Below are 15,815 nucleotides of genomic sequence, written 5' to 3' on the forward strand. Positions count from 1 at the left end.
TCGTGAGATATTATTGGAAACCAGCCCAGTTCAGAGTTGGTTTTAGGTTCTCACAGAACCAGTTTCTACTGTTTGAAGTTTGCACTTTCAACACAAATTGAAAGGGAGACTCGGCGAGGCTTCATCTTACTGCTACGACTTCGTAAATGGACCCCAGAGCATTCAAAATGAACACATGCTCTGCTTATCCCCTCCAGCCTGCTATATCCAGCCCTCTCTTTTAACTTTAGTAACACATGTTTGATATTTGATAAAACAAGGACAAAAAAACAAGTTTTTTTCAGTTGCACTTTTATTGTTTGAGCAGCATGTTGAACACAGGTTCTGCTGGACTATCTGCCTCCTGGCTGAAGCATTATTAGGATATACGGTAAATTCTGTTTGGGGTTGGGAACGTTTAAAGGCATCCATATGTGTGGGTTGGTGTCTGGTTTACAAAGAGGCTCGTGTTGCAAATAAAAAGGTGGTATCATCAGCATGAAAGCATACTTTGCAGTTCTGAGCTGGAAAATAAATGTAAATAACAGTGGGTCTGACAGTAATCCCTGCTGGACGCACTTATCAGCTTTAACCATCATTATCACTGAGCCGCCTCATCCTCAGGAGGTGTGGTCACTCCCCAAGGCATGCTGGGTAAATAGTGAGCGAGCCACTCCCCCCAGCTGCTCCTTGGCTCCTCCCCTGCCTCCTGTCCACCTCTTTTCACCTCCCAACCTCCAACCACCCAGTCCAGCTCCTCCCTGCCTCCCGCTGCCTCCTCCCTCTCCTCCCGCAGAATCACGCTGTAACGCTTTCTTCCTTCTCCACCCCCCCTCTGCTCTTTATCAGCCCCGACTCTCTTTCTGCCTCCATCCTCAGATGAAACCCAGCACTCTTCCATCACATCCCTCCACCCCTCGATCTCTTCCTCTTTGCTTAAAAGACGATACAAAGTCTTCCTGTACACTCCTCTCTTCTCCCTCTCTTCTCCCTCTCCTTCTTCCTCTTTCGTCACTCCTCCTCCCACCGGGTTCAGAGTAATAATCTCCCTTTTGCTTCCTCCTTCCTCTCTTCCTTCCCCTCCCTGCTGCCCTTCCTTTGCTTCTCCTCCCTCTGTGTGGACAAACAGAACAGAGCGATACAGCGCCATCACTCCTCCTTCTGCCACGCCCTTTTCTTTCACCTTGTTGTGCATCAGCAGCACCACCCCCTCCTCGCCTGTCCCCCCCTTTGCTACAGTCACACACAGTGGTTTGTACACCCTCCTGTACCAGATGACCAGCTTCCCCAAGGTCACCAGAACACAAAGTGCTGATGCCAGGCACAGCAGCAGACAGCCGGCGAGCAGCCACACACAGAACAGCCCTGCAGCTCCCACATGGCCGGATCTGAGCCCCCCCCAGGCGTCACAGTCCTTAATAACCAGCTTTGAAGAGGGCGCCGTGGTGGTCGACTTGGCCTCAGTCGTTGTGGCGGCCTCAGCTGTGGCGGTCGTTGAGGCTGTCTGGAGTCGTGGAGCTGTCGAGGTCACAGTTAAAGGAATCAGTTTGTTTGTCACTGTATGTTTTATCGGGCTGTAAGTGGAGGGTCTGACGGCAGGAAGAACCGATTCTGTGACTGTTTTCACCTCAGAGCCATGGTGGGACCATTCAAACAAACTGGTGAAGGTTTGGTACCAGGACCATGTGACCACCTCGTGGTACTCCAAGTGCATTTTAGTGAATGGAGCAGGTTGTGCAGTAGAAGTAAGAGCAGGTGTAGCAGGTGTAGCAGGTGTAGCAGGTGCAGTAGGTGCAGTAGAAGTAAGAGCAGGTGTAGCAGGTGTAGCAGGTGCAGCAGGTGCAGCAGGTGCAGCAGGTGCAGCAGGTGCAGCAGAGGTAGTAGCTGGGATAGCAGCTGCAGCAGCAGTCGCTGAGGCTGTGGTCGGCGGCTGGTAGAAGTCTCCAGGTGGACCAGAATCTGTGGAACACAGATCGGACTCCTTCAGAGTCATTACAGGTTTCCCTTTGTGCAGAGGTGGAGAGTCGCACACCTGAGAACACACACAAGCCACAATTGGGTTTTTAAGAATTAAATATGTAACAATCAGAGCCAAAATACAAGTAATCTGTGTAAAATTCCCGTTACAGTCAGTCCAGAAGGAGCCGGTTTGAAGTATGAAGAAGGGAAGTCAGTCAGATTAAATATGAACTAAATGTGTTTGATTTCAAATTAACCAAATTTTAAACCTGTTTCAAAGCATTTTCCACAGCAAACCTGAACATCCACAAGCTCCATATCCATATATGAGCAGTTTTCATGTTTTTTCCTGATCAGGAGAGGAAAGATTAGCCTGTCATTCACTAAGGCTCATATATACATATCAGGAACAGAAGGCGTCCAAACGTAATAAAACCCAAACGTTTCTCCACAAATACGAAGCAAGGCGCCAAATATCAGATCTGCGACAGCAGCAGGAAACGTCAGTCACTGAATGATGCAGACAAAGAGAAACCAAGACGGCAGCTAGCTTAACGAGCGACAGTTTCAGGGTTAACAGGAAGCTGCATTTATTATTTATTAGTTATCAGTTCTTCATTCAACCAAGCATTAAAACAACAGTTTTATCATCTTAATACAGACGCTTAAACAGAGGCATAAAGGATGAATTAAGGATGAATTAAGGATGAATTAAGGATGAATTAAGGATGAATTAAGGATGAATTAAGGATGACAAACGAAGGCTGATGAGGAAACAGCTGAGGCCAAAGTGAAAGTGCAGGAAGGAGGGAAACGTGGCCAAAAACATCTGCCTTCCTAAAGCAGATGTTACCTTGGGCTGAGTGTGTGGCAAAGAGTGTATAAAAATAAAAATATTAATAAAAATATCTGAACTGAGTTAATTTTGACCTTGCAGGCATAAATCCTGCCAGCAGAGGGCGCTGCAGCACCTTTATTACCCATAATCCATCTTAAAATGCCTTCATAAGGTCGAGGAACCCAGGCTACAGATGAGTATTCAAGACATTTTAACATTTAATAGAGTTTGACTGTCCAGAATTAACTTGTAGGTTCCAACGTCTTTAAATACATTTTGAATAGTTGGAGTTTTGATTCTGAAGATATCTGTGAAATAATTTAGTTACAGCTGAGTTACAGATATCCTTCATGTGTTTGTCACTGCAGAAATCTACAGTTCAGCTACATAATTATGGATATCTGCATCTTTTCACCAAAACTTCATTACAGATATCTGAGTATCTGTAATTCAGGGATATCCACCTGAAGTGTAGAGTTACAGATATCTGCAGCACATATAATAAGGAGATCAGAGCAGTTTCTTCTGTGATCAGAGACATATTTAAATTCTTATTCAATGAGGTCGAATCAGGAAAAGAAGAGCAGAGAGTGTGAAAAATGTAAAAAATTAACTGAGAAGTTACACATTTTAAATGTTTTGCTCACATTTAAGATGAAAACTGAGCTCAAATATAAATGATGTCACACCTAAATCTGAATGTTATATTTGACCTTTTTACATGTTAACAGTGTTTTTTTAGGTTTATTTTATTCTTAAATGAGAGGAAAATGTGCTAAATATGAGATAAATACCTAAAATGTGTTTAATCTGAGTAGATTTTCACAGTTGGTCCTGTTAAACCCTGTTAATTCACTGTGATTATGATGGATGGATTTAATAAGCCAGACTTTTCTCTGACTGAGCTGTTGCTCCACATCAAAGTGTTGATGATGTCAGATTTTAGGTGTAAAATGTTTCTTTTCTTCTCATCTTTCCTTTAATCAAACTTTCTCACTTTAATAAACAGGCTGTGGACGGACTGGAGGTCAAAGTTCACCAGTTTTTTCCTCACCACACTCTCTGGGGTCAGCCTGATGTCCAGACCGTCCCTGACGTAGACGTTGTAGTCGTAATCATCGATGTATCGGCGCAGGTAGTCCAGGGAACAGGAGCAGGCCCAGGGGTTGTCCGACAGGTAGAGGTATGGCACCTCCTCCTTCTGGCTGAACCAATCGTCCGGCATCAGTTTGACCTGAGAAGACACGAGCTGCAGGGTCAGGCTTGGATGCTTCACTGCTCACTCCTCACTCCTGCTGCACCTTTCCCACCTTGTTGCTCTCCAGGTAGAGGGTCGCTATGGCGGGCAGGGGGTGGAGCATGAGAGCAGGAAGCACTGCAATGTGATTGGCCGTCAGGTCCAGGATCTGTAGGACGGACACAAACCTTTCATTTCACTTCAGAGTTTCTTTTTCAGGCCATTTGAGCTGCTTTCAGGGTCCTAACGGACAGACGGGCGCTGCTGACCTCCAGCTTGCTGAGCCCGGAGAAGGTGTTGTCGCTCAGCGAGGCGACGGCGTTGTTGCTCAGGTAGAGTTCAGTCAGGCCAGGACTCGCTGAGAAGGAGCCGTCAGGGAGGGAGGTCAGGCGGTTGGACCCCAGCCGGAGGACTCGGAGGCTGGGCAGGACCGGCGTCCCGCTGGGGGTCACCTCTGGAACCTGGAGGGCAGAACCTGCTTCACTGAGGCTGACTGGCTCTAGGTTTAACTGAACTGACGAACTATTCGTTTCATTACCTTGTTGGCAGTCAGGTCGATCTCATAGATCTCTGTAAAACGCTGGAAGGAGGTCCAGGACAGGGCGGGGAACAGGTTGCTTGGGAACAACAGAACCTAAGACCAGAGAAAGCAGAAGACTGAGCGCTGTGGTGCTTTCACTGACTTCTTATCGCTGCAGGAAGCTCGCGGCGCAGCTGCGGTCGCCTCCTGCCAGTCACACAGCGAGGCGGCGTGAGCCGGGTCAGAACGCTGCAGGACCCAGATAACAAGTTTCCATCTCAGAAAACCGGGAGAGCTCACCCTGACGTTAGTTTCAAAACTAAAATAAGTGCTCAGATATTCTCCGGAAATGATCAGAAGTACAAGACGTTTACGGAGAAAACTGACAGCAGACATTAGTTTGTCAAACCTTCGGCTTCAGAACCTCTTTGGATCGGTGTTTTTCTGTCTTTATCCTCCATGTTGTGTGGAAAATTATCTGCTTTAGTTTCAGTCTCTCATTCAGAAACCCTTCGACACTCATCCACCTGCTGATAAATTAGCAGCTAATAAATAATTAATAATTTAACTTTTTATTCTGGATCATTTCGTTTGGGATCGAACCACCGATCTTCAGCCTGGAAAAAGCCGTGTCGGGTCACTGGTTCCAGCTTTAAAACCTTTTAAAACCCAGGTTATATTTAAAAGAATAAGAGATGCTGCCGGACTTCTGCAGAACCTTTTAAACCCAGGTTATAAGTAAAAGAATAAGAGATGCTGCCGGACTTCTACAGAACCTTTTAAACCCAGGTTATAAGTAAAAGAATAAGAGATGCTGCCGGACTTCTGCAGAACCTTTTAAACCCAGGTTATAAGTAAAAGAATAAGAGATGCTGCCGGACTTCTGCAGAACCTTTTAAACCCAGGTTATAAGTAAAAGAATAAGAGATGCTGCCGGACTTCTGCAGAACCTTTTAAACCCAGAGAAGGTTTGTCCGGTACGATCCTGTAACATTTACTGTCTGCTGCTCAGTGAACTGAACGTATAACTCTGAGCTGGAACCAGCTGGAACCAGCTGTTACCTGCGTCTTGTGGTCCAATCCCGCTGGGATGTCGCTGAATCCGGCTGCCGTGCAGTTCTCCCTCGGCCGGTGGTCCTTGTCCCTGTCGCTGCGGCACCCGGCGGCCGCGGCGGCGGCGGCGGCCAGGAGGAGGATGAGGAGCTGCATGCTGACGGGCTCAGATACAGGCTCAGGTTTGTGAGTCTGGCAGAGAGATGAAGAAAGTGAGGCTCAGGAGGCAGTGAGTGTGTTTGAGTGACAGCAGCTGAGGCAGGAAGTCAGATAAAGCTCAGCTGACTCTTCAGATACGAGGCTCTCTGCTGTCCTCAGATCAGCCTCGGGGCGTTTTATCGGATGTGCAGACTTCCTGCGTCTCTGACCACAGAGAAGATGCTTCCTCAGAGGCTGAGACTCTGCTGTTTATGACAGAAACCACCAAACGTGCGCTGACCTCTGACCTCTGACCTGACAGCCTCCTGTTTAACAAAGTGTTCGTCTCTGGTGACGCTGAACCTGCTGCTGGAGGAAAGTTTTACTGCGTTTAAACCTTTAGAGAGAAGTTAAAGAGTTGCATCCTGTTCATTTCCATGTCTCGCCTCTTTATTATCTCCTGAAACTTTTGGATAAAATCAGAACTTTCTCTTTGTCTTTTCCTTCCTGAGGTCATTCATCAGGGTCGACCTCAGACTGGAAACCAGTTCAGACTGAGCCCTCTCAGCCACCGTACCGGAGCAAAGGGCTAATCAAGTATTCTGCTGATTATTCCAGCGATTAATGGGATGAGAGACAGTTTTCGCCTGATAAAGAGCCTTATTAATGTGCATTATGAAGGGTTTCTGACTCTATTATCCTTCATTTAACCAGCAGATTATGTTCTGGCCCATAAAGAAGCCGGTTGGTTTCCCTTAAAATGCTCACCTGGTTCCCTCAGTGGACTCCATGTGTGGACCGGCTGCTTTCTGCTGACATGCTGTAGCGTTGACGTCGTGCTATCGTGCTAAGCTAACTGGCTTTTACTCTCTTTTCTCTTTTCTTTTCTTTGAAATGCCCCCAAACTTCAGACATTTCCCCTCTGTTTCTGTGGAAATGCTGATCTGGAAGCTTCCTGAGGAACGACATGAGGCCAGATCCACAGGAGCTGGAGACAGAACCCAAAGAGCCGGTTCCATCATCTGGTGGTTGGATTCAGGGCGAGTGACGCTAACCAGGAGCAGATCAGCTGCAGAGTTACTGAAAACAGGTCCAAAATAACCCGTTTTCTACAGCTTTGAACCATTTACACACAACGTTGGTTTATTCTGTTTTTTCTTCTCAGAGATGCTCTGAACTTATCTGAAGGAGGAAGATTTGTACATTAAATAAAGAAAATGTCAACTCGAAATTATTTTTGCGATTGCTCTGGCGCCCCTTCTTGTGCAGTGGAGCTCAGCCAATCAGAGAGCTTTAAAGTCTTTAAAGGACAGTCTGTAAATGACTGTGAACAGAGGAGACCAGTGTGTAGGACTGCCCCCCCATTCATAACAATTCAATGATACATTTATAACAATCTGATTACTGTAATCAGATTACATTGATCTGATTACTGTAATAAGAACACTTAGATTACTGTAATCAGACTACTGTAATAAGAATACTTAGATTACTGTAATCAGATTACTGTAATAAGAACACTTAGATTACTGTAATCAGATTACTGTTATCAGGTTACAATGACTTTCGATTATATTTGTGTAGTGTGAGTGTTCTGTGTGGCGAGGGGGTGTGAAGGGGCGCCTAATCAATAAAGTGCCTCTGTTATTGATCATTTTAAAAATGTAGAAAAGCTGCTAATACGTATAAAAGCAGTGCGATGGTTCCAGAATAATCACTAGTTTTCACTAAAATCAGAGAATAATGGTTATTATTTCGTCCAGAAGTGTGCGGCCCTCCTGTGGGAAACAGGGAACCTTTTCTGGAGTTACTGGAAGTGTTTCCGTGGAAACGCAGAGGAAGGACACGCAGCCATGTTGGATTCTTACGGTTTATTGCCATCATGTCTGCAGGTAGAGCCTGAGATTGGTTCCTGATACAACAAAAACAACAACCGGCACAGACAGAAAAAGCAACTGAGGGGCCAATAGCAGGAGGGCCAGATCATGATGTCATCACGTCCACAGTCCTGAACCAACGGCGCGCTGTGATTGGAGTACAGGGCGTTTCAAATCTCCACACAATGAAACCATGATTAAAAGGAAAAAACAATAAAATCAGCCTCATAAAGTAAAACAAACTTAAGATTATAATTCTAAATGAACCGAGAAACACACATACGCACGCACACGCTCAGACAGCGAAGAAGAAGGAGCTCCCTTTAGCAGCATCCACGCGTTAATGACACTTTAGCATAATCAGACTAATAACAAAGCTGATGACATCATAACCACAGGCTGTGGGAGGGGCTTAAATGCTCAGCACTGCGTGAATACACAAGGAAAAGCCAACAGCCAATCAGAGGCCAGAGCTGGAAATTAAAAAAAGAGTGAAGGAGTAAAAACAGAAACAAAGGAAACTTGGTTTCCCATCAGGCCCGGCGGCGGCAGCAGGTTTCAAGATTGTCCTGCGATTGGTCGATTCCAGCAGAGCAACACGAGGTGGAGACTCAGGTCATGCTGCTTCGGCCAATCACCACTCACCATCCTCTGCCCAAAGGAACACTCCCATTGGTCGCTTCAGACCTTTCTTTGCTTTCCTTTTCTCGAGTTAAAAAGTCTTAAAATCACAGATCTCCCAGAATGCTTTGCTCCGAGTGGGCGGTAACCCGGCTCCACCCCGGGGCGGAGAAACGCTCGCAGCTGCGTTCAGCTCGACGAGGAAAGGTGGGGATCTGTGGCGGCTCGTCGGGATCCAAGCCAAAACAGCAACAACCGGCATTTTTCCCCGTGAAGGTTTGAGATTAAATATGTGGAAATCTCACCAAATGACCCCAAAAAGCCACATTTTCCACCTTCCTGACGCGTCAGAAGCGTTCTTCTCGATGTCAGATCCTTACAGCAGGAACTCATCACTCAAAAACTGATTCCTCATCACAATCCTCTCCATCAGCCACTTCCTGTCTCTCCATAAGCTCAACTCCACCTTCCACAGTCCCTCCATGTCTGAAATAAGTCCGTCTCCTGCCTCACGTCATGTGTCACATAAATCACTCACAATTCCCATGATTGCCTGAGACAGCGAACTCACCGTCAGCACATTTCATGTGTTTTAAAATAGATTCATCTTCATAAAAACATGTAGGATACACTTCAAATATACACACACGCAGCTCTTTAACACGTGCTCGTCTGTCGGGTAAAACAACCTCCCCTCTGCCCCCCCAGGCGGCCTGCAGGAGGCTCTCTTTGGTTTGTAGCTCTCAGCGATGCAGCGTTCAAGTCACGTAGGAGGAACGAGGACTCCAGAGGTTACGTCCCTGTTTGTTCAGTGACTTTGTTTCCATCTTAAGCTCCTCCTCCTCCTCACACCGCCCATTAAAACATTTCTCTGCCTGAACGGAGTAACACGAGCTGAACGAATCCCTCACCACTGAACTCGGGTGTTGGCGGCTCCCTGAAAGGTTGCCTAGCGACCCGCCGCTCAGGCTAACCGTGCAGCCGGTCCTTCTGCTTCAGAACCGGTTTGACCCGGACCGGCTCGGCTTTAAGGCACCTGGTTTCAAACGACTCGTCAACATCAGCAGCCGTTAGATCAATAAAACTAAATCACTAATAAACAACGATCCTATCTGACAGGGGAGGGGAAACCTCTAAAACAGTGTTGCCATGGCAGCGGCTAACCCGTGCTAAAAGCTGGGAGGAAACACACACACACACACAGCAGGACAGAAAACACAGGGTGTGTGTGGAGTTAGTTGTGTGACGGGCCGGTTCTGGACTGTAAAAGTGCTGAAACACACGCACGCTCACATGCACACGCACCCACACACACACACAGCCTATTCTCTACAGCATGAGGATCGCCGTGTGGCCCACAGCCAATCACACGTCAGATGGGGGTCTCCTTGTTGTTTTTGAGGTCCGGGGCGCTGAACTGGCGCCTCATCCTGGGCGGGGTGGTGAAGCCCCACCCGACCGCTGGAGGCCCCATGCCCATGAACATTTCCGGAGGCAGGGGTGGGGGCCCGGAGCGTGGCAGGCTGTGGTAGTTGGGGTGAGGTCCTGGCTGGAATGGTGCATTGTGGGGGTTGTAGTAGGGGTGGTGGTGGAACTGATGCTGCGGGCGCTGATTATAGTGGAAGCTGCCGTCTCTGTCCCTGCTGCCTCCTCCTCCGCCCGCCCTCCCTCCTCTCTCCCCCCCGGGCCCGGGTGACGCCCCCCGCCTTTGCCTCGGTCGCCCCTGGTGACCGTTGTTGCCGCCGCCGTGCTGCTGGTCGCCGTCATGGCTGGAACTGTCCAGGGAGTTGCGGCGGTAGCGGCGCTGGTAGTTTTGGTTGTTACCTTGGGGTTGGTACTGGAAACCACCCTGGTTACCCTGGTTACGCTGTTGCCAAGCACGATGAGGGCTGGGTGTGCGCATGCGAGGGGGCGGAGCTTGGAAGGGGAGGGGCAAAAGAGGAGACTGACCCTGGAGGGGAGGAGGAGGTGAGGGAGAACCTTTGCCCTCCATCCCCCCTTCGTTCTCCCTCCTGTCTCCACCCTCTCCTCCCTCCCCCAGACCCAGAGCCTGCAGGGCGGCGCTGGCTGGTCCCCATGACAACCGGTGGGCGGGGTTACTCTTGAAGGGGAACTTGAGCTTGCACTCCTGCGGGGGGATGAAGCGACCGGTCCCCGGGAGATGAACCGGGACCACCGGGGCGCTCTGACCTGTGGGACAGAGATGCAGAGCGTGAGCGCCGCACGTGATGTCAGCACCATGCACGTGATGTCACCGCCATGCACGTGATGTCAGCACCATGCACGTGATGTCACCACCATGCACGTGATGTCAGCACCATGCACGTGATGTCACCACCATGCACGTGATGTCACCGCCATGCACGTGATGTCAGCACCATGCACGTGATGTCACCACCATGCACGTGATGTCAGCACCATGCACGTGATGTCACCACCATGCACGTGATGTCAGCACCATGCACGTGATGTCACCGCCATGCACGTGATGTCAGCACCATGCACGTGATGTCACCACCATGCACCCCCCACTGACCCTGGTTCTGGTTCTGCCCGCGCAGCTTCTTGCTGATGTTCTGCTGCTGCAGGTTCAGGATGCGCTGCTGCTCCTGCTTCAGCCAGCGGAGGCGCCCTCTCCTGAACGCCGGGTCCTCCTCCATCAGCCGCTGAACCCGCACCTCCGGCTGTTTGGGGCTGTCGCCGGCCCCGCCCCCGTCCAGCTGAGGCGCCTCGCCGTCTTCGCCGTTTAGGTCGTCATCCTGAAAAAGGAGAGTAAGCAGAGTGGAGTCAGGAGGAGGCCGGGGCGAGCTGCCGGGGCCGGGGCCAGCTGCCGGGGCGAGCTGCCGGGGCCGGGGCCAGCTGCCGGGGCGAGCTGCCGGGGCCAGCTGCCGGGGCCGGGGCCAGCTGCCGGGGCGAGCTGCCGGGGCCGGGGCCAGCTGCCGGGGCGAGCTGCCGGGGCCAGCTGCCGGGGCGGGGCCTGGGGGCGGGGCCAGCTGCCGGGGCCAGCTGCCGGGGCCAGCTGCCGGGGCCTGTGGGCTGGGCCTCTGGGCGGGGCCAGCTGCCGGGGCGGGGCCTGGGGGCGGGGCCAACTGCCGGGCCGGGGGCGGGGCCAGCATACCTGAACAGGGATGATGCTCTCCATCTTGATCATCCTGTCCCGCAGGGCTTTGATCTCCTCGTCCTTCATGTTGTTCTGCAGCTTGACTTCCTGCAGGAGACGCCACCATCAGGGAGGAGAATCATTGCGATGCGTTCAGGTACCTGTTAGCTGCTCAGACGCTCACCTCCAGGATGTCCGTCAGCTTATCGATGTGAGCCTTCAGGTCGTACACCTTTCCTTTGTTCCCTCCCTCGCCCGCCTCCCCCCCCCCTCCGCCTCCCTCCTCGGTGGGGGGGCTCCTCTCCTCTCCGATGCCCACAGTGTCGCACACGTCCTGGGCCACGGCCCTCCAGCTCTCCTTCTCGTTGGCGTCCTTCTTGGCGTACATGCGGCACAGTTCCTTCATCTTGACGATGGACAGCGCCTCGATCTCCTGGCGGGAGTGACGGAAGTCTCCCAACGCCACCTGAGGGGGGGGGCCACGCACAGAGAGACAGACTGAGAAACAGGAGCGTCTGAAACGGGTAAAACCTGTGCCTTAAACTGAGTCAGACCTCGTAGCAGATCTCTTTGACGGCCTGCATGCGCAGGTCCTCCATGGTGACCCGTTTGGGGTCCTTGCTGATCCTCCTCCTCTGGGGGATCTGGTAAACCCGGAGGGGCTCCCTCCTCTTGCCGCTGCTGGGCAGACCACAGCGCTTCACTATCGTCTGAACCTGGACCCACACACAGGTGACAAGTTACTGTTTTCATGTTGGTCTTCACTCACAGAAAGACTCAAACACATCCTGGAAAACACAGTTTCAACTGGTTCAACTGGTTCATCATCCATCCATCCACCCTGACCCAGACTCTGACCCTGACCCAGAATCTGACCCTGACCCAGACCCTGACTCTGACCCAGACTCTGACTCTGACCCTGACCCTGACTCTGACCCTGACCCTGACTCTGACCCTGACCCTGACTCTGACCCTGACCCAGACCCAGACTCTGACTCTGACCCTGACCCTGACTCTGACCCTGAGCCAGACCCAGACCCTGACCCAGACTCTGACTCTGACCCTGACCCTGACTCTGACCCTGACCCTGACTCTGACCCTGACCCAGACCCAGACTCTGACTCTGACCCTGACTCTGACCCTGAGCCAGACCCAGACCCTGACCCAGACCCTGACCCCTACCCTGACCCTGACTCTGACTCTGACCCTGACCCTGACCCCAAACCAGACCCAGACCCAGACCCTGACCCAGACCCAGACCCAGACCCTGACCCTGACCCCAAACCAGACCCAGACCCAGACCCAGACCCTGACCCAGACCCTGACCCAGACTCTGACCCAGACTCTGACTCTGACCCTGACCCTGACTCTGACCCTGAGCCAGACCCAGACCCTGACCCAGACCCTGACCCCTACCCTGACCCTGACCCTGACTCTGACTCTGACCCAGACCCAGACCCAGACCCTGACCCTGACCCCAAACCAGACCCAGACCCAGACCCTGACCCAGACCCAGACCCTGACCCAGACTCTGACCCAGACTCTGACTCTGACCCTGACTCTGACCCTGAGCCAGACCCAGACCCTGACCCCAAACCAGACCCAGACCCAGACCCTGACCCAGACCCAGACCCTGACCCTGACTCTGACCCAGACCCAGACTCTGACCCCAAACCTGACCCTGACCCTGACCCTGACTCTGACTCTGACCCAGACTCTGACCCTGACCCAGACCCTGACTCTGACCCTGACTCTGACCCTGAGCCAGACCCTGACTCTGACCCTGACCCAGACCCCTACCCTGACCCAGACCCAGACTCTGACCCTGACCCCAAACCTGACCCTGACCCAGACCCTGACCCTGACCCTGACCCAGACTCTGACCCAGACCCTGACCCTGACCCTGACTCTGACCCTGACCCCAAACCTGACCCTGACCCAGACCCAGACCCTGACCCAGACCCAGACCCTGACCCAGACTCTGACCCTGACCCAGACTCTGACCCTGACCCAGACCCTGACCCAGACCCTGACCCTGACCCAGACCCAGACTCTGACCCTGACCCAGACTCTGACCCAGACCCTGACCCTGACCCTGACCCAGACCCTGACCCAGACCCAGACCCTGACCCTGACCCAGACTCTGACCCCAAACCTGACCCCTACCCTGACCCTGACCCCTACCCTGACCCTGACCCCTACCCTGACCCTGACCCTGACCCCTACCCTGACCCTGACCCTGACCCTGACCCAGACCCAGACTCTGACCCTGACCCTGACCCAGACCCTGACCCTGACCCTGACCCTGACCCCTACCCTGACCCTGACCCTGACCCAGACCCTGACCCAGACCCCTACCCTGACTCTGACCCTGACCCTGACCTTGACCCTGACCCTGACCCTGACCCAGGCCCAGGCAGGTACACTTACCTTGTTAGCAGGTAGTTTCTCCCTCAGGGAGGAGATCAGCCTCCAGCTCTCCTCACAGGAGCGTTTGTCGGAGTCGTCGCCGCTGTCGCTGTCTGCATACTGAACACACAGAAGGGTTAGGGCCACAGTTCCAGCTGGAAGCTGCAGATAGGGGAGCAGGTTCTCACCAGTCTGTGCTGCTCCAGCAGCAGGTCGGCCTCCTCCTTCTCCTTACGGTACTGCGTCTCCACGTCCTGCAGCCTGACACACATCAGCCAATCAGTGAGCCAGAAGAGACACGCAGCACAGAAACACACATCTAATGTCCCTCAGCTCCTCTTTTCTCCTCCTTAGAGGCTTTAAGGGCTCTGTTCTGCCCAGAATATGCAGAGTTTGGGTTTGTGAGGCTGTGGGACACAGAAGTGAAAGGAATCGGGGATCGGCAGCCTGTGGCGTACCTCTTCTCCATCTCCAGCTTGATGTCGATGCCCTGCTTCTCCAGCAGCTCCCTCTGAGCGTAGTTCCAGTCCTCCGGCTCCCCCTGCTGCTCAGCCGTGGCGCTGCGCTCCCTCTCCAGCCTCGCCTGCTCCGGGTGGTTGAACCGGAACACGTGGTTCTTCCCCATCACGATGCGGTTGCCTAGCAACAGCGAGGAGGGAGGAGAAGGAGGACCAACACATTACACCTCATTCAGAGCGGCTGAAAAAAATCAGCCTCACATGATCTGAACGTTTACTCGGCCGGCATCACCGGAGCTGTGACCCGGGGTCTGCTTCAGGGTAAACCAGACCCCCCCCCCGGGTCCTGGGTCTGGACCAGGGTAAACCAGACCCCCCCCCCCCAGGTCCTGGGTCTGGACCAGACTCCAGCTGCTCTGACTCCCACTAACGCCCCGTTTCCTCACCCTGTTTCAGCACGACGGCCTCCTCGATCTGCTTCCCGTTGACGTAGGTCTCAGCGCCCACCAGCGGCTCCAGGGTGACCACCACTGCACAGGAAGAGGGGAACAAAGGCTGTGGAAGCAACTCTGGAGGCTTTTTCTCAACCACAACACAGACAGCAGAGGAATGAGACAGGAAGTGAAAGTTTTACATTTAAATCCACGTCTGGCTCATTATCAGCTCAGCAATTATCCAGATAACTGCACATGTGGTGGTGTTTAACCTGGAAACTCTCCTGGAAAATAAAGGAGATTCCAGGAGAGTTTAACCTGGAAACTGCAAACTAAAGGAGATTCCAGGAAAATAAAGGAGATTCCAGGAGAGTTTAACCTGGAAACTCTCCTGGAAACTAAAGGAGATTCCAGGAGAGTTTAACCTGGAAACTCTCCTGGAAACTAAAGGAGTTTCCAGGAGAGTTTAACCTGGAAACTCTCCTGGAAACTAAAGGAGATTCCAGGAGAGTTTAACCTGGAAACTCTCCTGGAAAATAAAGGAGATTCCAGGAGAGTTTAACCTGGAAACTCTCCTTTACACGCTCCTTTAGTTTCCAGGTTAAACTCTCCTGGAATCTACTTTATTTTAACTCTCCTGGAATCTCCTCTATTTTGCAGAGTTTCCAGGTTAAACTCTCCTGGAATCTACTTTATTTTCCTGGAATCTCCTTTATTTTGCAGGAGAGTTTCCAGGTTAAACTCTCCTGGAATCTCCTTTATTTTGCAGTTTCCAGGTTAAACTCTCCTGGAATCTCCTTTATTTTACAGTTTCCAGGTTAAACTCTCCTGGAATCTCCTTTATTTTGCAGTTTCCAGGTTAAACTCTCCTGGAATCTCCTTTATTTTGCAGTTTCCAGGTTAAACTCTCCTGGAATCTCCTTTATTTTGCAGTTTCCAGGTTAAACTCTCCTGGAATCTCCTTTATTTTGCAGTTTCCAGGTTAAACTCTCCTGGAATCTCCTTTATTTTGCAGTTTCCAGGTTAAACTCTCCTGGAATCTCCTTTATTTTGCAGAGTTTCCAGGTTAAACTCTCCTGGAATCTCCTTTAGTTTCCAGGAGAGTTTCCAGGTTAAACTCTCCTGGAATCTCCTTTATTTTGCAGTTTCCAGGATAAACTCTCCTGGAATCTCCTTTATTTTGCAGTTTCCA

General features: G+C 51.6%; 2 protein-coding genes across 2 annotated transcripts in view; both read right to left on the reverse strand.

Annotated features, from left to right (window-relative positions):
- Nucleotides 1–274: 274 nt before the first annotated feature.
- LOC140281948 (uncharacterized) lies at nt 275–7,041 on the reverse strand. Its single transcript, XM_072376470.1, has 6 exons — nt 5,596–7,041; nt 4,552–4,647; nt 4,283–4,474; nt 4,087–4,182; nt 3,831–4,010; nt 275–2,011 (listed from the first exon to the last, which is right to left on the reverse strand). Exons 1-6 carry the CDS (start codon nt 5,740–5,742, stop codon nt 581–583), a joined length of 2,142 nt encoding a protein of 713 aa, XP_072232571.1. The 5' UTR covers nt 5,743–7,041; the 3' UTR covers nt 275–580.
- A 539-nt stretch (nt 7,042–7,580) lies between these two features.
- LOC140281943 (kinesin-like protein KIF1C) overlaps nt 7,581–15,815 on the reverse strand; it is a 48,407-nt gene continuing 40,172 nt past the window's right edge. Inside the window, exons 20-28 of the mRNA XM_072376463.1 lie at nt 14,636–14,719; nt 14,190–14,370; nt 13,920–13,992; nt 13,753–13,851; nt 11,877–12,038; nt 11,507–11,788; nt 11,341–11,430; nt 10,759–10,981; nt 7,581–10,412 (exon numbers count right to left, since the gene is read on the reverse strand). Coding sequence (XP_072232564.1) covers nt 9,595–10,412; nt 10,759–10,981; nt 11,341–11,430; nt 11,507–11,788; nt 11,877–12,038; nt 13,753–13,851; nt 13,920–13,992; nt 14,190–14,370; nt 14,636–14,719 — 2,012 coding nt within the window. The 3' untranslated portion in view covers nt 7,581–9,594. The remainder of the gene's footprint in view (nt 10,413–10,758; nt 10,982–11,340; nt 11,431–11,506; nt 11,789–11,876; nt 12,039–13,752; nt 13,852–13,919; nt 13,993–14,189; nt 14,371–14,635; nt 14,720–15,815) is intronic.

Source organism: Leuresthes tenuis, unplaced genomic scaffold (genome assembly GCF_036924035.1).
Source record: "Leuresthes tenuis unplaced genomic scaffold, fLeuTen1.0.hap1 SCAF_22, whole genome shotgun sequence".
NCBI lineage: Eukaryota > Metazoa > Chordata > Actinopteri > Atheriniformes > Atherinopsidae > Leuresthes > Leuresthes tenuis.